At 43.6% G+C, this 27,441-nt stretch overlaps 1 protein-coding gene and 1 non-coding gene across 9 annotated transcripts in view; both read right to left on the bottom strand.

The window, feature by feature from the left end:
• BEND7 (BEN domain containing 7) overlaps window positions 1-27,441 on the bottom strand; it is a 76,918-nt gene that overhangs the window by 13,350 nt on the left and 36,127 nt on the right. For 7 of the 8 annotated variants that reach the window (XM_049705610.1, XM_033403422.2, XM_049705611.1 and 4 more), the window contains 2 exons: window positions 21,304-21,529; window positions 1,137-1,256 (listed from right to left, as the gene is read on the bottom strand). In XM_049705610.1, the coding sequence (XP_049561567.1) occupies window positions 1,137-1,256; window positions 21,304-21,529 (346 nt within the window). Of the gene's footprint in view, window positions 1-1,136; window positions 1,257-21,303; window positions 21,530-27,441 lie in introns of those variants that run through there. The other variant, XM_049705612.1, reaches the window with a different exon arrangement.
• Window positions 20,499-20,571, bottom strand: TRNAG-CCC (transfer RNA glycine (anticodon CCC)). Its single transcript has one exon. It is a non-coding gene; the product is annotated as a tRNA-Gly (tRNA).

Here is a 27,441-nt window from a genome sequence, read left to right as displayed (position 1 = left end):
AGGTTTTTCACCCTGAAAAACCACTCGGTCCCTCGGTGCTCTGCGTCTTGTTGAGTCAAGGCACTCCCAGCCTGAGCCCGGAGCTCTCCTCCCCGGGGCTGGTGGCTGGGCTCTTCCGCAGGCTTGGTCACGGTTACTCCTACTCACAGTGAAAGTTCAAGTAAGAGGCTGTGTTACAGACAGTCTCACAAGTTTGTACTGCTGTTCTATGGACCCCCAGAGTGCGACATTCAAGCATCTGAAACCTGTCTCCCAAACTCTCACACCACAGCCACAGAAGCACAGAAGGCTCTTAGCAGGCCAGGGGGCCTGAGGTTTGATCGGTTGTTTTTTGTTTTGTTTTTTAAAAATAATATCTAGAGGCTTGTGGCCTCCTAGGGGTGGTTATTCCTACATAATGGCAGAAAACTGACCTCAAAAGGATTCTTCATTGGTAAATTGTCCCACCGTCACTTTGGGGAGAACGAGATTTCAAATGACCATCTCTAAATAGTCATAATTCACCTGGTGTTCACCTTTCCTGGAAGAATGATCCCAGAACCACCAAGCCCAGATTGAAAGAAAAAAAAGAAAAAAGTAAATATCTGACTTAAAAATCTCTTTCTACTTTACATGGTGTTTCTGGTAAGATGATTATTGTGTGTGTGTGTGTGTGTGTGTGTGTGTGTGTGTGTGTTTTAATTTATAATTTATTTTATTCACTCAGTACAGTAAGAACACCTTTCCATGCAATTAAATATATTTCCACAGAATCTTCTTTTTTTTTAACCTTAAGCAACTAGTACTTTTTATGAGGTCATGGAGGTCCAAACAAATAAAAATCAATAGGCAGTAGAAACAAATCACAAAAGAGAGACCTCATTTCATACATAAGACCACCAGTGAGATTAGCAATCTTTTTCATTTGTACTATTTAAAGTAAATGGCCTGACGTAATTTTCACTGTTTAATCTTAAGGTGAATTTCAAAATCATTTGACTAAGATTTTAAGATACAAAACCAAAGCACATTATATAAAGCTTCTCCTTTAAAAGACAAAAGACAATGAAGTAGCTGAGAGCAAAGAACTGTACTTTGTATCATCTAAAAACTCGATAAAGCACTTCTGCAATTATTTTCTTGCAGCTGATTCATACCTGAGCCTCTTTTTAACCTTCTTCTGGCCAGTTTGATTTGATCCTGTAGAATCTGAACCCAGTCTCTTGGGCCAGGAAGTTTATCCACGTGATTAGCAGTGCAGTATTTTTCTGTGAAGACTGAAAGAAAATGTGAAATATTGTTAAATATTTTAACAAAGAAAATATGCAGATCTGAAAAAGGAATATAACCCCAAGAAGGAAAAAAAAAAAAAGAGTGTACTTCTAAAAGATGTCAGTTCTGCAGTGGATATTCTCAAAATCCATATGGCGTTCCTTTGGTGAAGATGGAGCTTGGCAGGGTCCATCCTACATACCATGTCCTGTGCTTCCAAATGAAACTGGTTACAGATATTAAGTAGTTCTACGGAAACTGCTCTTTCTAATGGCTCCACGTCCATGTGTATGTGTCTTACGGGCAGAGCAGAAAATGCTTCCTAGGGGTCCATTGGCCCCATGACAGAATTCTGCAAGTGTATCAACATATTTCACTTTTCTGCTAACTCAAAATCAAATGGAAAATTACGCAAAAAGATGATGGTCTCGTGGTGATTCCTGCTGAGTCGATCGGCACTCAAAATAGAGGCAGTGCAGTTGGGTGTTAGTGAAAGTTCCAATCCTACTTTGAGTCAACCTCTTGCATCTTGTACTAGCAGCTCCTAGGAAAGAGCTCCCTAATAAGCACAAAGGAAACTGGAGTCACGTGCTATGACAGTTATCTCAGTAAAGCCGCACAGCGTGTGATGGTGCACGCAGCGCTACGGTTGCCATTTCTACTTCACACATCGTTCCTGAGCACTTTTCAACCTGCTCCCCTCAAGGTCAAGGCCTGCTATGCGGTCACGTTGCACTGCCTCCTTGGTAGTTAAAACATTGATAATTTTAACATTTTGAAGGTTTCTTTTAAAAAGAAAGGACAGAGGAAAATGTTGACAGATTCAACTACACAAAGCTGTAACATTTCTATTGAATAAAAAATAAACATTTCATTTGAATGAGCAGAGCTAGCTGCACTAAATCTACCACGATAGGAAGAGCTCATCCCAAATGAAAGAGCAACTTCAAGCCTCCACCGATAAATGGAAAAAGTACACTTAGCAAAACATGTTCAAATAATTTGTAAGCCCCCAAGTTGCAAAACACTTTATACCTACTAAATTAGAAAAACAATTACGCTAATACTTAAGATGGATAACATTCTGTGAATTTGACGCATTCAAGTATGACTGTTGGCATAAATTGGCAAAACCCTTTTGGGAAATAAGATGGTTCTATATAATGAGACATGAAACTGTTCTTCCTTGGGACTGGTAATCCTATTCCTAGAAATGTATCCTAAGGAAATAGTAATATGGAAGAAGGGAAAAAAGTCATCAACAGTCATCCCCTGGTCTCTGTGGGGCATGGGCCCCAGGACCCCCATGGTACCAAAATCCACGGATGCTCGAGTTCCGTATATACAATGTGTATTATATGCATACAAACTATGCACATCCTCCTGTATACTTTGAATCATTTCTGGATGACTTATTATACCTAATACCACGTCGATGCTATGTCAGTAGGTGCCTGCACTTGGCAAATTGAAGTGTCGCTTTTGGGAACTTCCTGGAATTCTTTTTCAAATACTTTTGATTGGCAGCTGGTTATACCTACAGGTGTGGTATATCCACAGGTATACTACAGGTGTGGTATCCAGGCCTGTGGATCCGAGGGGCCTAGTGTACAAACATCAACAATCCAATTGTGCAGGAAGAGATGCAGGGCAGCAAGGGGCGGGTGGACGTGAGGGGGTGGGAGCACGGGATGCCTTTCAGGAATCGACACCATTGCGGGAATCGGGGCCAGCGCTAGTGAAGATGAAGGGGTGACGGGGAACAGATCAGGAACTAGCAGTGCTGGAGAATCCCATGACCCGGTGAATACAGGAGGAAGGTGTGTGAGGGGAGCTGCGAGATGCATCAGGTGTGGCTTGGAACACGTTGAGTTCGGGGTGTTTGCGGAGTCCTCACATGGGGACAGCTGGCGGGTATTTCAACATAGAAGCCTTTGGTTCAGGGAAGGGGTCCTGGAGGAAGATGCAGGTTCGAGGGGCACAAACATATATGTGGTCATTAAAACGACAAGAGAAAAATCAGTGACCAGGGAGAAGTTTTCGAGTGAACAGAGCACTGGCCAAGCACAGAGAGGACCCCCGGGTCTGAAGGGAGGTTGAGGCACGGGAGACCAGGAAGGAGCCGGAAGCGTGGTCTTATGCAGGCGCAAGTGGTGGGACCCACAGCCCCGAGTGCAGACGAAGGGCCAGGAAAGAGGTGAGGAAAGAGTCCCTGGAGGCCGTCGTCAAGGGCGTGGGGAGGGTGGCCACAGATGACAGTCTCCAAACGCCAGGCCTGGCGGTGGGCTTGGGGGGAGGAAGGATGGGGATGGGGGAGGCGGCCAGTGGGGATCCAGGGAGGATGGGGGGACAGTCTAAGGAACCATGTACCAGAGGAACTGGGGGAGGGTCGGCATTCGGGAGAGGGATGGGGGGTTACCCTCGACCGGGACCAGGAGGAAAGCTTCCTCCTCTGAACCCAGAGGAGGGGAAGACAGGGGTGGACTTAGAAGGGATCAAGGTGGGTCCTCATCGCTCCTGACGCCTCAATGAACTCAGTGGTGAAGGGCGTGGAGAATGCGGGAACGTCTGGAAGTGCCCAGAGGAGAACAGGAACAGGAAGGCAGCAGACGAGAGCGCAGGATGCCGAGTAGGAGCGGGGCTGCGTGCTTGTGGCGGCAGCGGCCATAGGGCGGGTGTTTTCTCCAGGGCACCTGGCAGCTCCTCGTCTGGGGTGGAGACACCCGATGGGAGGGCTGGTGTACGGTTAGGAGTTCGCCGGACAGGTTTGGCAGAAGGACAGGATATAAAGCATTGAAGGTGGTGGTGAAGATGCCCCCTGGGATGAAATTACAGCTTTCTTCACCCACCCTTCCTTTCCACCCATATCTGGGAAGCACGTGAAGCCAGAAAATGGCTTAGACTCGGGCAAATCTATGGAGACCAGGGAATGGATATATCAGTGGGGTTGGCAAGGAGATGCCGGGGAAAAGGGGCAACTGAGAATATAATGGTGGAGCGTCAAATGTTGGCAGCGAGCAGGACGTGTGGTCAACGGTGTGGGGTTGAAGTGTAGTGGAGATGAAAGCCAGTGAGGATGAGGTCTGGACACTCTAGCTAGGGGGTCACGGGATCTCTCATGTGGATGGTGAAGTTATCCAAGATGGCAGCAGGACCTGGGAGTGAGGGGAAGGAAGATGCAGAGGTGTGCTGATGGAAAGGCTCCATCCTAGCCCCAACTGAGAAGAGGAGGAGAGATAAGGAGGAGGGAGGGTTAAGGTCCAGGGAGAATATCAACCAGGCTGCCCAATCTACGATACATGGGGCACGCGAGTAAGCAGTCTCCACCTGGGAGAGATGCAGAGGGGACAGCATCCCCGGGGTAGGGGTGCTTCTGAATCTCCTGTACCAGATTATAGACAGGGGTCTTCGGGGGTCTTTATTTTCTCTCCCTAAAAGCACCTACTGCAGTGCCCTAGACTAAGAACGCCATAAACATTTGAAGAGTAAACATATTTTCTACTTTTGTTTCTAATGGAAGTAAATACAATAGCTCAGATATTTAGGCTAATTGGGGGAGAAAGGCCTATCTGAATTAGTAGGAAGTCTTAATAGCATATATTTAAAGAAACAAGGTTTTATTACATTCAAATGCCCACAGTGACACTTCTTAATCAGAGGGCTGCCAAAAAGTTCTTGAAATCGTGTTTTAACGAACAAAAGACAATATTTGTATTTGGCACCCTATTCGATTATAGGAAAATGTATACCACAGAAATGATTGAATACACCGTCTTAGCAGGTAAACCTCTCCCTCCTTCCTTGTAATGTTATTTATGTAATTAATTTCCATAGCAACCCCTCTCTTCTTAGATTGGGAAATGCATGCATTCAAATTAGCCCACATTAGGAAGCACAGATTCGAAATTAACAAAACAGATTTGAATTATGCCAACATCGAAGTGATTCCCGGCAACCACGTATGTCAACGACTAAGTCCAGGAGAAACAGAGGGAAGGTCTCCCACTGTGTAGGGGGCTTCCAAGCGGATCTTTCTCACCATTTTAAGCTCAAGTGTTCTGCCGCTCGTTCAAAAGGTGACAATTTCTGGTTATTGTTTTCTCCTTGCAGTGAAAAGTTATCTGGTTTCAATCATAAGAAGCCAGGGAAATCTCTGCCTCCTGGGTCTCCCTCTGCTTGCAAAGCATTGGGCTTTCCGAAAAATACCTCTACAAACAAATATTTCCATCGGGCATATTATTGACATTCTGGTTCATGGCTTACACTCAAACTTAAAAGAAAACTTTTAACTAGAATCTACCTACAGAGGACGAAATCCTATTCTTTCTGTTGCATGCGCAGATGAGTCCTGAGAACAGGGCCAAAGGACAGTCATTGTATTGATCTGAGAACACTCCATATGCTATGTGGATAGAGGTACCGGGTAAGCAGAACATATTTTTTGCTATGTGAATCTATAGCTAAAGGTCAAGCTATTATCCTGGTAATAGTTCCATTAGGAGTAATGATGTGAAAAGAGGTACTGCATTTATGAGCTGGGTTTCCTACTATGTTAATAGTGGGTCATTAAGAATCAGAGTAGAACAGTTTGCATTTACCCTTAGAATGCAGTAGGTCCTAAAAAGAAATTTCCCTCTCCTCCTGTTTTAATATATTAAGGGGAAGCAAGGGATAATTTTAAACACGTCCGAATAATCTGAACAAGTGGATTAAGGCCAACAATTAAACTAAATAAAAGAGTGGAAGCATCTACTCTGCTTACATACTTTGAGGTCCCAAGGCACAAAAGAGTATGTGAGGTCACCAGGGAAATGACAAATGTTCAGTTTGATCTGTACGTGAATAAGGACTTTTCTCAGATGCTTGCATTCATTCGAGCCATGCCCTTTAACTGTGTATCAATAATGAATAAGCTAGTGGTGGCTGAGTGGATCCTTCCCTGGGAACGTGGCATCTAATATAATCATCAGTGAACACGGCGGTGTGTAGCGTGTCTGAATGTGATGAGCTGGGAACAGAGCAGATCGGCTGCATTCCCCAAACAGCTGTCTGTTCACACGATAGTTCCTAGAGGACTCTTCATGAGGCTTTTTCTGGCTTTCTGCACTGAGAAAAGCAGGATATGGTACGGATGTTTAAAGAAAGCCACTGGATCACACAGACAATTTAAGAAGCAGGAGAAGACTTATAGAGTTTTAATTTCACTGTGAAATCCTCTAACTGGGTTAAAACTCCGGCCAGCTGTGAGAGCCCAGCTTCTGATTTGTTGACTCAGTGTTAACTTCTGGTCAGACAGACAAGCGGAAATCAAGACTTAACATCAAGCAGAACTGAAAGTGGGGTCCTCGTTAGATCTGCCAAACTGCCTGAGGCTGTGCGGGCCCGGGTCAAGGGTGAGAAAGGGAACCCGAGCGGACAAGGTTTCCCTTCGGGCTGTGCCCACCTCCTCCCATCAAGTGAGGATAAAAGCCAGTGCCCCTCCCACATTTCCCTCTTCCCTTCGACTCTTTCCAAGCTATGATTTGAAACCTCCCACGTGCTAAGTACCATCTATCTATCTCATTTAATCTTGGCAAGAACCCGGTGGCACAGGTATTGTGATCCCATTGGACAGATGACAAGCTCAAAGTTCGGGCAAGTTAAATGACCGGCCCGAGATGGCACAGCTAATAGGGATTATTTTCCACATAAATTAATTAAGTTTTAATTTAGCGTTGTATATGAGCACACAGATTCTGTAAAAGAATGATGACCGGATTCTCCATAGAGGCAAACTGACAGCTCAGATAATGCTTCCATGTGAGAGCTGTGAATGCTGCTCTACTTTGAACCACACGAAGCAGAAGTGTGGCAGCCAACGGGGGAGGGAGACCCAGGCAGGTCTGTGAGATCATGGTCCCCCCATATTAAGGGGCCCAGGTGGCCTTGGTATGGAAGGGAGAGGGACACGGACTCCGGTAGCTTGGGTGTATAGTGAGGGTGAAATAAGGACATCTGCAGAACAAAGACTGAAAGACTATGTCACACAGACCGGCATTCAAAGAATTACTAAAGGCTGTATGTACCTGAGGAAAAAGAAACCAAACGTGAAAGGAAAGATGGGGGTGGAGGGGAAGAAAGGGAGGGCATGACCTGTAGGATATTACGAATTACTGCGATGCCAAACTAATGAAAACGGTGTAGTACTGGCTCAGAGGCAGATAAAAGACCAAGTGTAAACATGGAAAAGGGGAGCTTAGCCTATGAAAGAGGTGGAATTACAATTCACGTTAAAAAAAAAAAAAGAAGTATGGTGTTAAAACGACTAACGACCCATAGAGAAAAACACATTCAATCGCTCCCTCACATTTTAGGCAAAAGTAAATTCCAGGTGGATAAAAGACCTGAATATGAAAGAGAAAACGTTAAAACTTTGTTGGAAAAAGAAAAAGAGAATGTCATTACATAATCAGGGCAGGGAGAATTTCTTTAAAAGGGCACAAGAAATGCACAAAGCATAAAGTAATCTATCTGACTGTTAAATCTAAACTTTGGTATGATAAAGGACTTCACCGGCAAAGTTTCTACAAGTCGGAAAGTGAGGAAAAATATTTTTAATACCTGTAACAGAGGAAAGAATGCATGTAAGTCAATAAGGAAACAAAAACCTAATGGGAAAATAGGAAAAGGATGGAAATTCACAGAGCAAAATAACCAAGTAGTCATAAATATGAAATGACGCTCAACCTTGTTAATTATCAGGGAACCCACCACTGAGGTGTCATTTGAGACCAATCAGACTGGCAAAGAGTAAAATTTGTTAACACCAGATGTTGGCAAGAATGAGGAAAGATGGGATTTCGTATCCATTGCTGGTGGATGTCTAAGTGACACTGTTGGCTTTAGAGAGCCATTGGGCAACACCTAGTGGTGCTGACGATGCTTCTACCCCGAGACTCAATTCCACTGCCCACTGCACGTCGTCCTCCACGGGAAATCGTGAGCAAGGAGAACCAACTAACTTCACTGTGTCTTAACAGAAGGCTGGGGAAAGAAAGTGCTTTATTTACACAGTGGTGAGCAGTTAAAACAAATGCGCTAGTTTTATAAGTGTGCTGATATGAGTAAACTTGAGAAACAAAGACACAGGCTTGCAAAAAGTAGAGCCTGAGGCCGTGTATAACATATAGACTCACAAATTCGCAAAACGGTAGTAAATGTGAGGTATGGATACACACTTACGCAGTAAAGTAAAAACAGCGTGAACAGGGAAGATTCACGGCAACTTCACGTTACGCTGCAGCAGCGGGGAGAAAGAGTCTGGTGAGGAACATTCTGATTCTTAAACTAAAGGAGCGGGGTGGTGGGGAGGGTATGAAGTAACATCTGTTTTCAATCTCAGTGGTAAGACGGAGAGAAAAGGAATCGCGGAAAATGTCTTCAACACATTCAAGATGAAGATGAATACCATTATTTCCACTTCTGACCTCAAGACTACTTACTGCTAAGGGGGACAAATGCTGTTCTTCAATCAGTCTATGAAGAAATCAGACAGTGTCTCCTAGGATGAGGGCATGGAAATGCCAATGCTGACTTGTCTCAAGCACACTCCTTACACACACTCTCTCAGGATGAGCACCAAAAGCTTTCCTTAAAAGAGAACCGGAAGACTCGGTGATCGGCCTGCTGGGAGGAACAGGTGAAGGCAAGAATCCATCACCCTGCAGGTCTCAGCTGAAATGCGACCTTCTCAGGCAAGGTCTCCCTGAGTTCGTTAACCAGTGGTTTTTAAATAATACCATCTAGTGATCGCCTAGACTATAAACTCAACAAGGGCAGAGATCACAGCTCTCTCGTTCATGGCTGGCACATAACAGGCAGCATAAATGTATGGTTTGTGGAAGAATAAATCTGAGAAACTCTTTCTCTGGTCTTTGACTTAACTTGAAAGAACTGAAGGAAGAGTTTCTTCAGTAAATAGCCATTGGTCTTGAAATACACGGAGTCCTGGAATTCATTTCAGGTTTGATTTAACAATAAGGCTTACAGTGGTTCGTCAATGAATGCACCTAAATATGAAGTCTCCAGATTAGAAGTAAAGATAAGGAGATACAGTCATGCAAACAATAATGTGTTTATTGATGAGATCGGAATATCCTACTGAACTGCATATGCAGGAGACTGCAAGGCGATCGGCTGTCCCAGCAGGGTGATAGCTACAGTAACAACCACCCAGTACTTCGTCCCTTGCTGCTGATCCTTGCACGGGGCTGTAACTTCCAGTTGGTTGTTGTAATGAAAAGCAATCTAGTTATCCATAAAACTGATTCCCAGTCGTATTTAATTATGAGAATTTGGACAAAATTCACTGACCCATAGTATTTCTGAACTGGAAGAGACTTGAAAAATTAGCCAAGCCACACTCTTTTATTTTCAAGAGAAGGTAGTGTTTCAAGACCTTACGTGGCAGGGTTGGGAGTAAACCTACGTCCCACGATGCTCCTTTCACTGTCTCCAAACTTGCTGGGACTTGGAGGTTTCAACAGTCTTGTGGAATCACAGTGATTCTCAAAGATTTGAGGCCAGAGTAGTCTGGAGGAAGAGAACAGTATTCTCTGTCTCCCTTTATTTAGTTTTTGCTACAATGGGGTCTCTGTCTAAGAGGAAGTGCCTTTAATGGTGTCTTACATTAAACAAAGTTAATTTTAATTTACTTTTATTTAAGAAAGCCCTCAGCAGACCTAGCCTGCAACACAACTAGTGGGAAGTACAACACTTTCCTTCGGCTTGCAGTGCTGTAACACGTTTGTTTCACGTGCTTGGTGTATTTTAAGGGGATGTATTATATCTGCTAAATATTAAGATCTGGTTGATAACGAACTTTGGTAAAATGGTATTTTACTCTTTACCCCTTTTTTTTAGCAAAGAGAACTATTTCAAGATCATAGATTTATAGAAATTCTACTTGGAAGGCATCTTGGAAATAGTATAACTCATTTATTTCATAGATCTGGAACTGAGAGCCTCAAGTGAAACAAAATTTAAAAGGTCGAGAATCCTCAGTTCAGACAGTTGGTCAGTGGCACAAAAGCCCGTGTCCGCCAAGTGCCCAAGCACAGCTTCATAGAATGCTTCTATGTTTATCTGTTCTTTATAGAAATGCATGAGGAGAAAGTGCTGAGTTTTTCTCTGAGTTCTTAAAGCTAGGGTTTCTTGGCACATGAACTTTCGAAGTCATTCCATGAGGTCCTGAGTTCGCCCACTAGCCAGTAACAGCCACAGGACCAGAATGAGTTATGACACATTTGGGAAGTTCGAGGACCATCTTATCCCTCACAACCACCTAAATTCAGAGATGGCCAAGGTGGGAAGAATAAGAATGATGAGCCGGGAGAGCGGTGGGGGTGATGCGGGCCTTGCCCATGGGGCTCAGGTCATCAGAGCAACACACTTGCCCCATCCCTGCCTGCATCTACCTGCGGCTGATGTCGCAGAGTGAACATTGGGGTGAAGATGCTGGGCATTAGGACAGGGCTGATGCCTCAGATTTTGTTTCCTGTTCTTTTTTAACAGTGACAACTCCCTTCTAATTGAGATCAGCTTGAAGGAAGTTTGGGGCTTATGTTGAGGCGGACAATTAAAAAGTTCTCAAACTTTTCCTTGATACTCTCTTTGAGGCATCAAGGATGCCTCCTTGATACTCTCTTTGAGGCCATCAGGATGGATGCTAGAAAAACACAGGGATGGATAAGTGTACAGATATAGCAAGGAGTCTTGAGATGGAAAAGACAGAAAATGGCACATTTAGCCTGCTTACGGATTCCATTTTGGGGTTTATTTAAAATCAAAATCCCACAAGAAACTTATTATACTTTACCTTTTGGAGATGATTACTCTCTGGCATGAATGAAAGTGCGAGAAACTACACTTCCTGTATTGCGTGTCGTGGAGACGGCTCTTTGACATTTAACAATAATCCACGCTTTCAGAGCCCCCGTGGAATACAAATTAGGTTTTATATTCAGGGTCGCCTTGATGGTTTTGACTGACACGATTTAGACCCTTCTTGAGTGCTCTGCACCACTTGATTTGTCTGTTGCTGTTTTTCTTCTATCTTCAAACTTATATTCTGCCTTCTCGAATTTCAGCTGCCCTCTTCCAACTGGTCATAGAGAAGTTGTGTGCTTATCCTGTTATTCATGCCTTGTATACATCCAATCGGGTGGAGTTGTGGTTTTTTTTTAAAAATACATTTATTTATGTAATTTATTCTTTTGGCTGCGTTGGGTCTTCGTTGCTACACACAGGTTTTCTCTGGTTGCGGCGAGCAGGGGCTACTCTTCCTTGCAGTGCGCGGGCTTCTCATTGCGGTGGCTTCTCTTGTTGCGGAGCATGGCCTCTAGGCGCGCGGGCTCAGTAGTTGTGGCTCACGGGCTCTAGAGCGCAGACTCGGTAGTTATGGCGCACTGGCTTAGCTGCTCCGTGGCATGTGGGATCTTCCCGGACCAGGGCTCGAACCCGTGTCCCCTCCATTGGTAGGCGGATTCTTAACCACTGCGCCACCAGGGAAGTCCTGGAGTTGCGTTTTGATTTTTAAGAAACCACCTTTTTCAGTGAGGATGAATTGACTGCCTGATTCCCTCCATCCCTCTTTCTTTCCTTCCTGCATTTATTGATCGTTAATTGTGTTTCACATGCCACGGAATATGCAAAGCAAATATTCCCCATGTAAGATTTGCTCCCTAGGAACTTACAGTCTTGTTGGAAAGATAAGATGTCTAAACACAAGTAGGATGACCATAGATCCTGATTTGCCCAGGATAGTTCACAATGTCTGTTTTCCTGGTGAAATGATTAACAGCACCATTTTCACTCTCAAAAGAGTCCCGGTTTGGGCAATAAATGATGCAGTCATCCTTCACATAAACCACGAGTAGCAAAGCGAAGGGTCAGGATGTATTGCTAAGCGGTCTAAAGGTAACATGTGCTATAGGAATTTAGAGAAAGGAGAAGTCAATGGAGGCTCGGGCATCAGGAGAAAAGTCTCATGGGAGAGATGATGAGACTTGGGCCGGACCAAGAATGAGCTGGATTTGTCTACGAAGAGAGGAAGAGCCTGCAGCCCTGGGGAACACAGCACAACTCAAAGTCCAAAATGAGTATGTGATGCTTGAGGAACAGTGTCAGTACTGGGCTGTGTCGCCGGGTAGAAGCCCAGGGAAATGTGGCTGGGAGGAGAGGAAAATCAGGTTACGGGAAGTCTGGGTAAGGCCAGGGTTTGCACTTGATTTCATGGGCAAAGAAGCGGTAGGAAAAATGTCATGAACTCTTGTCTTACAGAAGAAGAAATGAGGGTCAGGGAGGATATTTCAAGAGTGTTTCTGCCAAACTTCAGGGACAAGGTGATGGACAGCTTGACTAGGATGGTGTCAGAGAAGCCAGAGGCTGGTGAATGGGAGAGAAGGGACAAAAAGAACTGACGGGACCGGGTCGTGAAGTGGGATTAGTAGCAGAAGGAAAAAAAAAAAAAAAGGCATTGACGGTGATTCTGAACTTTCAAACTTGAAAAGTAGGAGAATGTTGATGCCTCTGTGAAAATTAATGTGTCTGCTACATCAATACCTATTTACATTTCTATCTCCCCTGACCTCTGTTCTCTACTTGTACCAGTTACTCCCCATACTAACACTTTCAGCTCACTGAGAACAGGGAGTGGATCCTACCCAGAGCCTGGTATACAACAGAGGCACTCAGTAAAGGAATGAATGAATGAATGAATGAATAGCTTGTATAAAAAAATGTGTCTGCTAGGGGGTGTTAGTGTTAGAAGCCCCAGGCCACCTTTCAGGTGATGCACGTGTGGGTAAGAAGGACCACCCCTGACTTTAGAAAGAGGCCAGGCCAGGCCCCCATGCCCGGTGGTTAGGCTGGATGTCCTGCGTGCCTTGATGCCTGCTGTCAACCGTCTCTCTTGCTCCTGGCTTGTGTCCACATTTCTACTTAGGATTTGCCTGCACTTAGTTGTAGATGGCTAAGCTGCCTCCACACGGGGGGAGATGAAGAGGTTGGGGGAGACATGTACATAACATAACCGACACTGGATGTGCTCTGTGATCAAAGGGACAGGGTGGATGCAGGAGCACCAGGGTTCTGAGAAATCCCAGGAGCTGATGATGGAGAAGTGTGAAAATCTAACCAAGAGCTGGAAGCACCAGAAAGAAGAACCTGGAAACACAGTCAGCGTAACAGAAGGCTTGACTCAAGGAGCAGTCGGTGAGAAAACCCGACTCATTCCAAAAGGCAGCGTCTCTCTCTTCTAAGGATGCTTTTAACCGGACAGATGCAGCCAGGCTTGCTCTTATACAAAGATGTCTTCAAGGCAGCCACAATAGATGACAGCTTTCAGTTCAATTTGAAATAAAGGTCTATGGATTTTGAGGCATTTTCTTAATGGAAGCTGACACAGATCCTTAGTTTTTTTTTGTGGGCTTACCATCAGTCCCTGGTACTACGGTGACAGCAACTATTCCACGATCATCTGCATAAACCCCTCTAGGGCAGCGATCCAAGCAAATGTCAACTCCCGAGTCTCTCAGATTTCTGCAGCATACCTTGTATGAGAGAGTCAATAACTCTTCGTGGAAATGAATTAAAATAATTGTCAGATCACTAGCACCAACGACAGGTCCAGGAGAAAAGCTACGAGGAATTATGCAATTTAACCAATTTTGGACTCATTATCCAATTCTGCTTCCCAGCAGTGGGAAAGAAAAGAGGAGAGATGGGGCATTACCTGAAGATGCTGGTGAGCGTTTCAGATTGGCCACACAATTCAGGGGTCTAAAGGAAAAAGAGATGGGCTACACAGAAAACACTGCCCCTTCCTTGGGACCTCTGACTTGCCTCTGCCAGAAAACTGTCATGATAAATAAACAGATCGGCAACGTCCACCAGGGGAAGGGTGTCCACAACATTGCAAAACACAGTCATGCTATAGGGGCCCTGCTTGTGCGACAGAAACTCATCTCTTTTGACAGGAGGCTGTTTATGTAATGAAATGCAGGCTGGGTGAGAATTCAGTCACCGGGACTTAGAACTGAGTCCCTGCGAGTTAATCCACAATGGGTTGCCATCCGTGGTGTGATGGGCTGAAGACAGATCAACAAAAGCCATTTCTTAACAAACGTCTCCATGTTTCCCTTTGCTCCTCATGCGGATAGAGTTGTCATTTTGAGGAAGGGGAGGTTCCTTTTCCGAGCTTACGGAAGACCAGTGACAAAGCAGGGACAGTCTTGCCACTCTCTCTGGCCCCAACCCGAAGGATTCTGGTTCATTAAGTCTGGGATGGAGCCGAGGCAGCTTTAAGAAGCACAGCCCCGGTTAAAAACCCCTGGGGCAAACTGTGTTTGAGTCCATTGCAATGGCATTTATATACATGAAGTTAAACGCTTAAAGGTGAACGGGTTGGTGAGGACTCAAGGCCCAACGCTTAGAATAGACTTTAAACAGTTCTGGAGGCGAAAGGCTTTCTTACTTACTTCACTGAAGCTGCATTGAAATTATTCTGTAAGTTAACCTCTTCCGTTCTCTTTGCATCTGGGACACTGCTCATCCTTCAAGGTCTGGTTCTGATGTCACCTGTTCCGTGAGCCCTTGTCTTACTGGGACTTCCAGCCTCTGTGCTTTCTCCCTCCGTGAATGATGGGCACTTGACGTTTATTCTGTTCTACCTCGGAGACGGTTCTAGGTCCTGGCTCACCGTGTACGTGTGTGTCACTCCGCTGGACTGCACGCTCCTGAAGGTCAGGGGCCACGCCTCACTAGTCTCCGTCACCCGTTCCTGCCTCACAGCGGGTGCGTGGTAAGCGCGAGTGTGGTTAACAGCAACGCCATGCCTGCTGATGATTTCTGCGTTTGTGAGGTCCATGAAAATACCGCCAACGTTTTGGTGCTCTCGTGACTTCTCCAGTCTCGGAAAAGCGGCAAAGACCAGTGGGTCTTTTGTATCGCACTGTTTGCTGCGGAAGTTGGCTGGCTCAGCGCTTCAAATACGCCGTCGGGGAGCCGGGCCGAGTGCTTGCCAAAAACGGAGATGACATTTTCTGTAGCGATGATAAAGCTTCACGGAAAAGTACGCATCTGTTTATTGCTCCACCTGCTAGACTCGCGCAGAAGTCTGGCGGTGCTGTTCGTCCACTTTGGTACACGAGGCAGTTAACCACTCAAGTCCTGGGAGGCACTGCGGGCTCGTCTGAAACCAGGGCCCTTGTGTAACAACACAACAGGGAAGAATCAGTTTAAGCCCCGGAGAGTCATCGGATGAGAGCCGCTGACACACGTTATCTTCTCATTTGCTCCAGGAGAGATGCAGGGCAGCCTACAGAAAAGGGGGTGCTCTTAGCAACAGAGGAAGGCGAACGTGTGCCGGAGGGCTGTGCAGCCAGTACAGATCGTGACCGATCGAACCGGCGGTTAGCATCGGAGCTGGGATGGCACTGCTCTTCCCAGGGCGGTCTGGAAACAGCCTGCCCCAGTCACCTGCAGGGGCCTGTTCAAAATCCAGATTCCTGGGATTACCCTACACCTACTGAATTAATCTCCGAGGATGGGACCCAGAAATCTGGGAATTTTGAACCAATGCCTCAGGTAATTCTGGTGCACACTGAAATATGAGACCAGCTATGGAAGGGGCTGAACACACAGGGCTCTGCGTATGGAATGACCGACATTCAACATCACCCACCTGTCACTGGACCTCCATAAAAAGAGGGAGAATGCAAACAACAACAACTAGGTAATAGTTACAGACAAGCTATGAATCTGATGTCATTAAACAGTCGTTATAGATTATTTTGTTGTCATATATTATGCAGGTCTATCCTGTTTTAAGCTGATCTGATGTGTAAAAATCTGAACAGATTAGTTAACAAATGAATATTCATTTTCCAAAAGGATTTCTTGAATGAAAGCATTTATCAACTGGTTCCAATGGCCAAACACTTCAACTAGAATTGAATTTACATACAACGCTGGAAGACTGCTTCACGCAGGGCAACCTGCACACGCTTTCTTTGTGGTCCTGTGCACCGGAAGAGTCTCTTTCCCTAGGGAAGCGATCACACTTCTATCTTTCCCTCTACTACGACGGGACTGATTCTCACTGTCTTCAAAGGAAGACCTGCCCTTGAAGCTAATAAATAAACTGGAGGACAGCTAAGCTTTACCTAGAAATTCATTCTGAATACAACACAACAACTGAGCGGTCATTTAAGATCATTAGTATGGCCACCTTCCCAGTGGAAGTTATAAGGAATCCAAAGTGCTAAATTTTAAGATAGAAATTTAAAGCTGAGACCCCTTTCTTTCTTTTCATATAGTCCTCGTAGAAGGTATGAAGTAATGGCTCTGGAGTGAGAGAGGCCTGGGGTTAAATCTTGGCGCTCCCACTTACTAGTTGTTTCCTTTAAGTTTACTTAATTTCTCATAGCCTCAGTTTCCTCTCCCATAAATGGAACTAAAATCATCAACATCGTAGGGGTATTCGAGTCCAAGCTGATGTTCTAGCCTTGTCCTTACAGGGAGTTCTCAGAACACACAGAAGTTACTATCAATAAATAAAAAATCAGATGTAGATTCCACTCCCAAACATATTAAAGTCTATTTGAGATCAGATAGAAAACAGCTATTCACTTTTTGGGAATAAATCCAAGGAAATGAGTGATGATATACAATAAAAATGGAAAATAAAGGAGTTCCAAAATGGCAAATATAGACCCTACGTGTCTCTAGAGTTGCTGGAATAGGAGGAGAGGTTTTGGTGGTCTGTTCAGCAGAGCCTAGGAAAGGGTGAGGTCACATGAAGTGTCAGAAGCATAGTCGAGTGTCTGGAGCACCACCACCCAAGGAGGGTTCCCGCCCAGGGTTGCTCTGATCCCCGCGGGCCATCCCGGCCGGTCAGCAGCACTGATGCTCCCCGACAGCAGCAGTGCAGTTTGTGCTACATGGAGTGAACGAAGGGCAGTAGAGTGGTTCTTGCACTCGATAAGGAGACGTCGTTTCCTTTGAATGCAAGAGGATTCAAAAACCTAGTGTAGTTTGATAGTAATAAAACTTTCTCCGTTAATCACTATGAAGCTGAATTAAAAACCATAACCCGGGTTCTAAAAATGGCTTTACTGCAGCTACACTTTCTGAAGAGCATTCAGAGGTGCAATGATTACGTCAATATCGGATAACTCTCACTAGGTCACCCTGTGTGGTCTCCTGGGCATAGGACACCAAGAACTAGGTGGTCTTTGGCAGGTAAAGCATAAAGGGAGGAGAGTACACCTGGGTCCTGACCTCCCTTCTGCATCCTGGCTGTAAAATCATTTCCAAATTAAATCTAGGATACTGAACTATCCTTAGCCCCAAAACCTAAGACTCCACTCAATAAGATCCTAAGTTGCTTCTTCCCAGAGTTAAATTCAAAGTGCTCAGGTGAAAGTTTCTAATTAAGGATCCTTTCATCATCAACACCTTGGGTCATACCTATAAATGAATTTTTAGTGAATTACCAATAAGTGGTACCTATCATAAAACAGATGAGGCTGAGAAAAGAAAAGCATGATCTCTACAAAGAGGCTTGTACATATTTTTCAAGATACTGTACTATGGGGACTATTGATTATAACTACGAAGAGATATGTTAACAATCCCACGATACACTCTGCTTTTTAAGTCCATTTCTGTTCCTGTTCGTGAGCATTTTACAGGTTTTCCTTGTTTCCCATTCTTGTCTTAACCAACTTCATCACTTTGTTTGAAACAAAATCCAGCCTCCACTGTTGTTTTTACTGAAGGTTTCATAAAATCAACCAGTCTATGTATATTCCTAGGTTGTAGAACTTTTCAAATTAATACAGTATTGGTGCACTGTCCCATAAAGGATGGAGGAAGAAACACTGAGTATTTAGTATTTGCAAAATCTTTTCAAAATATGTGGTAGACAGCAGTAGTAACATGAGTAGTCTTCTTGCCATTGTTATGTAGAAAGAAACAATTTTATCGCTTTGCCAGATTACTCAGATTCGAAAGACTTGGTTAGGGAAGTCAGTTTCTTTTTTTAACTCTAATAATAGCATGAAAAACTGAGTATAATAATTCAATAAGACCGTCAATTAGGAGTTGCTCAGACTTCCTGGGTCTCTCCCATGTATACATGGTATTAAATTTTGTGTGATTTTTCTCTTGTTAAAGAAAAGAAAAAAACCTTCAATGAATAGCTACTTCCAAAAATCGCTTTATAGTATAGTGTGTGGGTTAATAAACGTTTAGCGAGTCAAAGTACGGCATGAAAAGAAAAAAAATATTAGGGAATTAAGAGAATTGTATTCAAATTTATATTCAGTTTTGGTTTCCATTTTTTTTTTTTGTTTGTTTCATTGGCACTTTATTAAGTGGTAGAAATTTACAGCAAGATTTTGACATCAATCCTTCCAAATTAGGTGAGAGAAGACCTGCGGATGGATGTTTAGTACTAGGCCCATTATGTCAATAAATTAAGGGCAAAGTCAAGAGGAAAAATAAAAACCTATGTCCATTCACTCACCCAACGTGTATTTATGGAAACCTGGCTGTGTGTAGAGCTCTCAGTGAAGTGCAACAGGTAATAAAAAAGAGGAAGACAAAGCTTCTTCTCGAGGCGCTTGTAAGAAATTGTCAGAATAAATCAGGTAGGAACGTTGGCTGATCAGTATGAACAGGGTGTCTTCGTAAGAGAGACAAACCTGACGCCATATTCATACTCTGAATGAGGATTGTAGGAACGTACGTGGTACCCTCTGAAGCGTGGGATGATGGAGGCCTTTCAGCTGTCTATGCTTTTTTATGGTTTGGATTTTTTACAAGCATGTGTTATTTTTGTAATCAAGGAAAAAAAGTCAAAATTGAAATACTTCTATGAATCAACACGGCAGGTAAACAAGTGAAGATACAATATCTCTGGCCTTAGGTTGTTGGTGCCTTATGGGTGGATTTCTGTCTGTTTTAAAGTTATTTTGTTGTTCTAAAAGAATTTTTTAATGCCAGGTTTAATTCAACAATAAAAGAAGAGTATGAACAGTGTAAGTTCTTTGGTTTGAATAACCTGCTTTAGTATGCATTAGGGGCAGAAGAGCCCTCGTTGCCATTTTTATTTCTAGCTAAAGGGGAGGGCTGTGAAGATGATCAAGGGATGTTTGCTATTTCTGTGTCTCATATACTTTTTCAAACTACTGTACGACGTCCAGTCTAGATTGAAACTGGTAGCATAAAACCCGTATCAGTCTGCTTGTAATGATAGATTTCATTATCATCTATGATTAGGGTAACTCTTCTGTCATTAAGATGGAACACAGTCATTCATGATTCCCTAATTTCCAAACCCTTTCATACTGTTAATATACTGCCCTGGAAAAAAAGAAAATGAAAACAATCCCTGGCTACATTTCAGCATGTTTAAAAGCTTCAGCATGAAAAGCATCGGCAGCCTTGCCCTTCATGTTGCCAGAAATCCCAGCCACACATATTAAATCCAAATGGGACCCTTCTTCACTTCAGCAAGTCCTAGTTACATCATTGACTCTTTGTCAAATTCTGTAATCTTGTTTTTAGTGTCGCTTCAGGCTGAATCATTCTTTTCAGAAATGGCACAGATTGTGATATCTCTGTAGCTTACTTAATACAACTCAGCTGTCACTTTAAGTGAAAAAACTCTGTTGGAGGATGAGAAGTTTTCTGTTAATGAAGGCTCATGTCCTTCTGGCCGTGAACAAAGGCTGCCTGGTACTTGCTAACTCCATTTAAAAATCGTATTATTTTGCAAAGTTAATTGTGGGATTCCAAGTACCCTCTAAGTGCTGTTGAATTCGTTTACTCATTTTGCACGGTGGGGGGACCAGGGGTTGGGCGGCAGCGCTCTGTGTGTCAGTCCACAGCCAGACAACACGGCAACCCCGGGCGGGGAGAGACATCCCGAGCGGTGATTCTGGTGTAACTGAGGCCTGATCCGAAATTTCATTTTCATGGCAGTTGTATTTATATTTGCAAATTCATTTACATTCTTTCTGAAAGTCACATCTAAATACTTCTGTTACCTAAAATTACATTTATCAGAGTCCTAAGTAAGGGCATTTTATTTTATTTATTTATTTTTTTAAACATTTATTTATTTATTTTTGCTGTGTGCCGGGTCTTAGTTGCGGCATGCAGGATCTTTTTTTTTTTTAGTTGCATTATGTGGGATCTAGTTCCCTGACCAGGGATCGAACCTGGGCCCCCTGCGTTGGGAGCGCAGAGTCTTACCAACTGGACCACCAGGGAAGTCCCAAGGACATTTTTAAAGTAAGAAATAAATGAGAAGGAAAATTAAATTTAAAATATGCAGTACATCTAGGATGTGGACCTGGTTGTAAATGAGGACCTACACATACGTGCGCCTGCGTGGCTATCGTAACGCAGTGGGATTCAGACACGCCTTCACACGTGTTAATGGGGAGACCCAGGGACTTGTTTGCATGTAACTGGCACGACTCCATGTCACAAAACCAGAAGGAGCAGAGTAGGGTCTGGCTTCACATTGGGATCACTTCCATTTAAAGTATATTTAGAAGCAGTGACCTAGTAAAGCAACTTCTGAACTTTGGAGAGAACTCTTCTACCTTCTTTTCAAAAGAGCATCACAGCTTTATTCTTACTTACAACTAAAAATCTAAGTAGAAATCCTGTTTTGATGAAGTTCTTAGAAATGACTGAAAGGAAAAAGTACTTTCATTTTCAAAGTTAGTTAAGGAACAACTTTTCAGTTCTGCAGCACATCAGACTGGCTCTTAAATTCTGATTTTAACAAATTAACATCACCTTGAAATAGCAAATTCTAGTCGTATTTGGGGCGGAGAGTTAGGGAGCTCATACCCAAAAGCCAGGCCAGCGGGCAGATGGCCAGCGGCAAGTTAAATTCGCCTCTAGTTCATTTACTACACTTTAAGCTGCATCTTTATGGAATGAAGGCAAAGCTTAACAAAGACCCCGTAAAATGAAATGATGCAGACCAACCTTTTATTGCACCCACAATATTTTGGTCTAGTCCTTTCCGGTTGTCATTGAGTCCTCTTTTCCTCTTCCCATTGGGTAAGGAGTTAGCCAAAGTCTTGTCATCAAAAAATGCACACACCAGTTTTCTAAACAGAAGGCTTCCTGAGCGAGTGTAGTTTGACAGTATAGAGTCCAGCTGAGATTTAGGCATAAACACATCGAAGCCTTCAGCAAGTTGCACTTCTGGCTACCAAAAGAACATAAATATGTCATTAAAAGCAAGATTGGAAGCAACCAACTGTGGGCATACGTGCAACAAAAAAACATCACTAGCTCTTGCAATGGCCATATACTCTGCAAAGCACACAGCCTCGGCTTTGTGTGACAGTGTTTGCGACTTACAAAACCAATTACTAGTGACCGTTCACCAAATGAGATGCTCTAATTCCAATATCAAGTCTTGTCAAAAGCAGTGGAAAGGAGTACGCTGGAAAAGCATTCTCGGCCTTAGAGAAAGTTAAGAGAAAGCTGGATAATTCCCAAAGCATTTAACTCTAGAGCTACCCAGGGGACTTGACACTCTTGGGTGAAACGTCTTCATTTTGTAAAGGAGGGAACACAGGCCCAAAGAGATCACAACAAAAATGACTTAAAACTAATTTAGACGCACTCGGTGCCTTACTATTTACAGATCACTTTCTCCTGCGTTAAATAATTTGACCTTATTTGCCTAAGGACACAAACACGAGGCTACCCTCTAGGTCCCATGCTCTTGGCACTAGGCCAGCGGTTTTAAGCTGTGGAGCTTTTTTTTTTTTTTTTCCTCCAGTGAAAACTTAGGTCAACTAATACATCAACAACAATGCTGAGCAGGTGCCCTGATCCCTGCTTTTGGGAGGAAAATCTGAAGCCCTATCCCAGAGCACCAATGGAAAACCAGTGTGCCAATCACAGTGTTTCCCTGCTGGGGGTTTCCTGACTGGGATGCTGGATCAGAAGGCCGATAAGGGCCCTTTCGACTTGGACTCTACCACATAAGCTCAGACACTGATAATACATTCTCTATGTACATGCCATGGACGTTTACAACCCACCTTCCCATCTTTCAACCCAGCTCACACCATTTCCTTTTCAAAGCCTTTCCTAACTGTTTCTTTCCCGAGGAGGCGGTTATGCATGCTTTGTCACTGCTATTTATTGGACATACTTATATGACTGTGTTTACTAGACCGTATTATAATTATTGATTAGATCACGGCCCTTCCTGTTGCCTGGAACTCAGTCTTTGTTATCTCTAGGGCCTGGCACATTGTAGGCACTCAGTAAATTCTTGTTAAATAGATAAAAGTTCATCAGTCATTATCTAAACTACTAAGTCATTTACTGTTGATTGTAACACGACGACTTTAAAATAATAACTTTAAGGTGAAGAAGAGCAGTTGGTAAACTTTTGTTAGAAAAAAAGTCAGAAGGAATCTTCACTTAGGATGTATCATAAAAGCTTTTTCTTAGATACCATATTTAAAACTTTGCAAAGCTGATACTACTTTAGATTTTCTAAGTCATATTAGAAGTGTGAGGATTTGGGACTAGTTTTTCTCCTGGGGAGTAGGAATTATTTTTGTTTGTCCTGCGGTCAGAGTAAAGGGCTCAGAGAAGGGCTTAAATGAATCAGATGACGTGGGGACGACCCTCCCAAAGGGAATTCTCAACTGGATTTTCCAGAAAGTCATCTCACTTCTCCGCTCTACTTTGCCATTTGGCTTTTGGTCTCTGAATGCTTGGTAAATATCACTATGAACACAGTGCTGCCGGATGGTTTCCTGACTTTCGCACCTCAGTGCTGGTGAAGGTCTGCAGAGGCTGCAGTGCCCCCAACTCCTGGGACAGAAGCTGTACACTCGGCACTCAATGCACGTTGGCTGAATGATTCGATGTAGCAATGTTAGGATTGAGAGAATTCTACCATCAAAATCGAAGATGACGTCTCATTTATAATCAGAATTTGATTTTGCACATCCTATCGCTGACTTTAGACCTTTAATGGTAAATGAACTGATCACAGATTTTTGCTAAGCACTCCATTAACAACAACAAAAAAAAGGACCGCAGTCTACTTCATAGAAACAGCAACTCACAGCTATTTGAGGACCCGGGCTGGGGGGTACGGTAGCCCTTAAATTTGCAAGAGAGAAAAGGGAAAGATACCATACCATCTTCTCTCGTTCAGGTATCTCTGCTGGATTCTGGTACCCCCAAGCAGCTGTTTAAAATTCAGCCATCTTGTAGGACTTGGACCCGGTTTGAGAGACTCTGACCTAAACTAGCCACCAGGCAGAACTAGCCACTTCTTTCTTCACATATGCAGAGTATTTTCTACGAACTACGTTTCTGGCACTTTTCACACTGCATTTACTTAGTCGGGAGTTTGTGTTTCTCATCAGAATGTGTACTGTCTTTTGCATTCAGAGTGCCAAACACCCAACTAGCGCCTGATAGATTTTTCTCAGCATCAACAAAACACTATGTAAGAATTCATTCAAAATGACTAGTATTGATTTCGAGGTCTTTTATCCCCACATAAAGGAAGCATGTGTGGAGTCTGCCCTGCCCGGGTCCGGCACGCCAGTCTTCTCCCCGCAGGGCCCACGCTAGCTCAGGGAGCAGGCTACCTAGAGAACACTGCCCTGGCTCAATCAATCGATATTTACTCAGCATCCTCCGTGTGGAAGGAGTTTAAGGTCAGGCTCACTAGACGAGACACGTTCACAAACCCCCAGCATACAAAGTGGAGAACGATAAGTGCTACAAGAGGGGTACAGACCGTTAGGCAGCGTTTGGCTGGTGAAGGGGGAAGGGGTTTTGGTTAGGAGGCCAGGATAGCATTTTATCAGGGCCCTGGAGGTAGGATTTAGGAGAGAGATGCAGTCGCTCTTTCTGGCATCTGCTGCAACCCCTAAAACTAAGTCTCTGGAGGTCTCTGTGGAGCCGAGAGACTGCCTGTGGGGTCAGAGTAGCATTTTGATTTCTGAGATGCTCTCCCGATGCAGAAGCTGTCGATGCTTCGTGTTCCACTTTCTACTGCCAGACGGTTGTTGTTATTTTGGAGCGCTCCTTCCAGATCAAGGAACATGAACTGGCCCAGCTACGCGTCCCTTACAAAGGAGTCCGTTTTATTAGGTGGAGGCCAGCAGCAGAGGCCAAGGTGACTGGTCTCTGCCCCTCCCTGCTCCTCGCACGCTTTCTTTCATGCAAGTTTCTTAGCTGGTTGTCGGTGTGCACTAAGGGGCCACAACGCAATGAACCAATTCCTTTAAAAAAAAAAAAAAAAAAAAAAAAAAGAGGGGAGCTTTACGTCCTGAGATATGAAGAAAAGATACAAGGTTGATTAATCTCAAATTTTTACTCTGAAACCTTTTTATTTCTCCCACTTTAGAAATATAATGGCAGGTGGATTACAGCCGTGTAATGATCCACAACTTTGCACTTATATTTAAAAACAGGTTAAAACTCTTTAATTGTATGCTTGAATCTCTTCTTTTTGTTTACTGTCTAGTCGAAGCGAGATCTCTCTGCTTACTGACGATGGCTATGATAGAAACCACCACTATTCCAAATGAGTATCGTTTTAAAAGCTACACTTCCTTTGACAGAATTACTATTTGATACTCGAGTGAGGACAGACAGCTAATACACTAATTTACAGATTCTATTGATTACTGAAGTAATATGATCTTTAAATGATGACATCCAAAGTATGGGGCAGGATTTACGACAGTTGGAGTCACCATTTTAAGAGTTAAGAGTCTGAGTTCCCGCTATAAGTTTGGATTTCCATGTATGTCTTGCCGAGTTTCAGTACCTCAGCCACTTAGCACAGTTATGCACCAAATGTTGAATTTTCCTACCCAGTGGTGTTTCATCTTACACCCAGTGAAGTTCGGGAGGCAAAAACTGCATGTAGTCATGAGGACTCTTGAAAATGTTCTTGGACCCAGGCCTGTGGACACACTAACCATCTTGCTTCTCTCTGCATTTCAACTGTGGTCTCCCTTTGCTTAGAAGTAGTTGGGGTCAAGGTCTAGTTTGGCTGGGGGGATCCCATAACACCTGGTAGACTAAAAGATTTTCCCCTAAGTCTCTCTGAACATATCATGTGACTCCTCTATATAATCTAAAGAAAAAATGTAAAACTATATTAAGGCAATCATAACAAATTAATCACACAGGGAATATTTCTGATATTGGCTGTTTTATATAAGGTATTGTCAGTAGCAAATTACAGTAAGACACGTAAAAAGCTACATGTGGTCATTGGTTAAAAGAGTAAAAGGAAGTGCGTGAATGTTCATATTGGGCATTAGCCCCAGGTTTTTAATTGCAAACTGGTGAATTATACACAATAGTTCTTACACTTGACTTGCCACCTAGTCAAGTTTCAGACTGGCTCAAGACTGAAACCTACAAGGAAACTATGGATGAAAAGGCAGGATTTGGACTGAAAACACATAACAAAATTTTTAAGAATGTTTAAAAGCTATAAATTCAACCTTTCTGTTCATAGTATTATCATACACAATGATCCTTTTTTCTCACAGTATTTATTTAGCAGTGTACTAGATGTACTTCTACAAAAATGAGCTTTAGTTTATGAAATTAAAAAAACACACAGAACCCCTTCATAACTGATTGTATTTTGCTCGCAAATGCAATCTGCTTCTGTTTGAGAAAAACTGAAATTGTTCCCTATAACTCAGGTCTGCTCCAGGTAGATTTAGCAAGTATTACCATTACTGTTTATTAAATGCCACTCCAAGATCATGGCCAATAAGCTGGGCAGCCCCAAGAACCCACTGGATTGGAAGGCGGGCCTGCTCTCGTTGGTCCAGCTGGCACAGCTCAAAACAGCGTGGCCTGGGGACGTGGCAGAACCGAGAACCACTGCATCGAGGGGGCAGAGGCCCCATGGTGGGTGGACCCATTTTGTAAAAAGGCAAGTAAAAAATGCTCAGGCAAGAGTTCCATCCCAAAGTAGGCGTGATCTCTAGACTAGCACATACTGGACGTTGAATAGGATGATAATTACAGGAAGTCATTAAAGAGTCAATTCTGGATTTTTATTCGACAAAATTTTGGTAGAACTAAGAATTTCACAGGGGGGAGTTCCCTCGCGGTCCATGGTTAGGACGCGGTGCTTTCACTGCCGGGGCCCTGGGTTTGGTCCTGGTCGGGGAACTAAGATCCCGCAAGCCTCGTGGCATGGCCAAAAAAATAAATGAAAATTAATTAATTAACGAATTAATGAATTTTTAAAAAGACAATACAGTTTGGCTCCTTGAACACGCCTCCATGCACTTGCATAATGAGACACTGTCAAGTCATTCAGGGGTGTTTTCAGCACCGTCCTTTCTCAGGTGGCAAATTAATGGCTGAGGACTTGGGCTTGATTTATGCTCAAGCTATTTGAGCCAGAATGTTTAACACATGAGACTTCAGCCACTGCAGTCTAGCTGCTTGCATCACAACTCCAGTGAAACTGCTCCTCGGGGAAGATGTCCACCACTGAGGGCCAGTCCTTAACCCTCTGGGCAGAGGCCGGCTCCACCTTGACAGCCTGCTAGCCTTACGTCCTACTACCCTGTGATGACTGTTTATGTGTTTTCCTCATATGGTATACTTGAAGGGCGAGGACTCCTTCATTTCAGTAGCCCTGGAAAATGGCGCTACGATTAGCGTGTCTTCGCTACTTACTATAGCCCAAGCCCTAGGCTAACGCGCATTACGTGGGTTTTCTAATTTAATTCTCATCATCCTATGAAGCGGCCACTTTCCTGATCCCCAGTCTGCAGATGCAAAAACTAAGGTTTAGAGAGATTAGGTAACTTGTTTAAGGTTATCCGGCTAATAAGTGGTGAAGCAAGGATGTGAACCCAGGCAGTCTGCACTAGAACTTAAACTCTCAAGCATATGACTGCCTTAACTTCAGTGTGTCGATGAATAAATTAAAAAATCACTTGCTTGACTGATTTGCTTTACCAGGTCCCAGTGGATTACTTTATTTATTGGGCGAAGAAGAAATTAAGAAAACAGATTCTGAATTCAGGAGCTATTTATGTTGAAAGCACCAATGCATTTTAAATTATTTGTTTTAAGAATGAC

Source organism: Orcinus orca, chromosome 2 (genome assembly GCF_937001465.1).
Source record: "Orcinus orca chromosome 2, mOrcOrc1.1, whole genome shotgun sequence".
Lineage (NCBI taxonomy): Eukaryota > Metazoa > Chordata > Mammalia > Artiodactyla > Delphinidae > Orcinus > Orcinus orca.
Note: the sequence above shows the minus strand (reverse complement) of the source record. Positions and strands in the feature narration are given on the sequence as shown.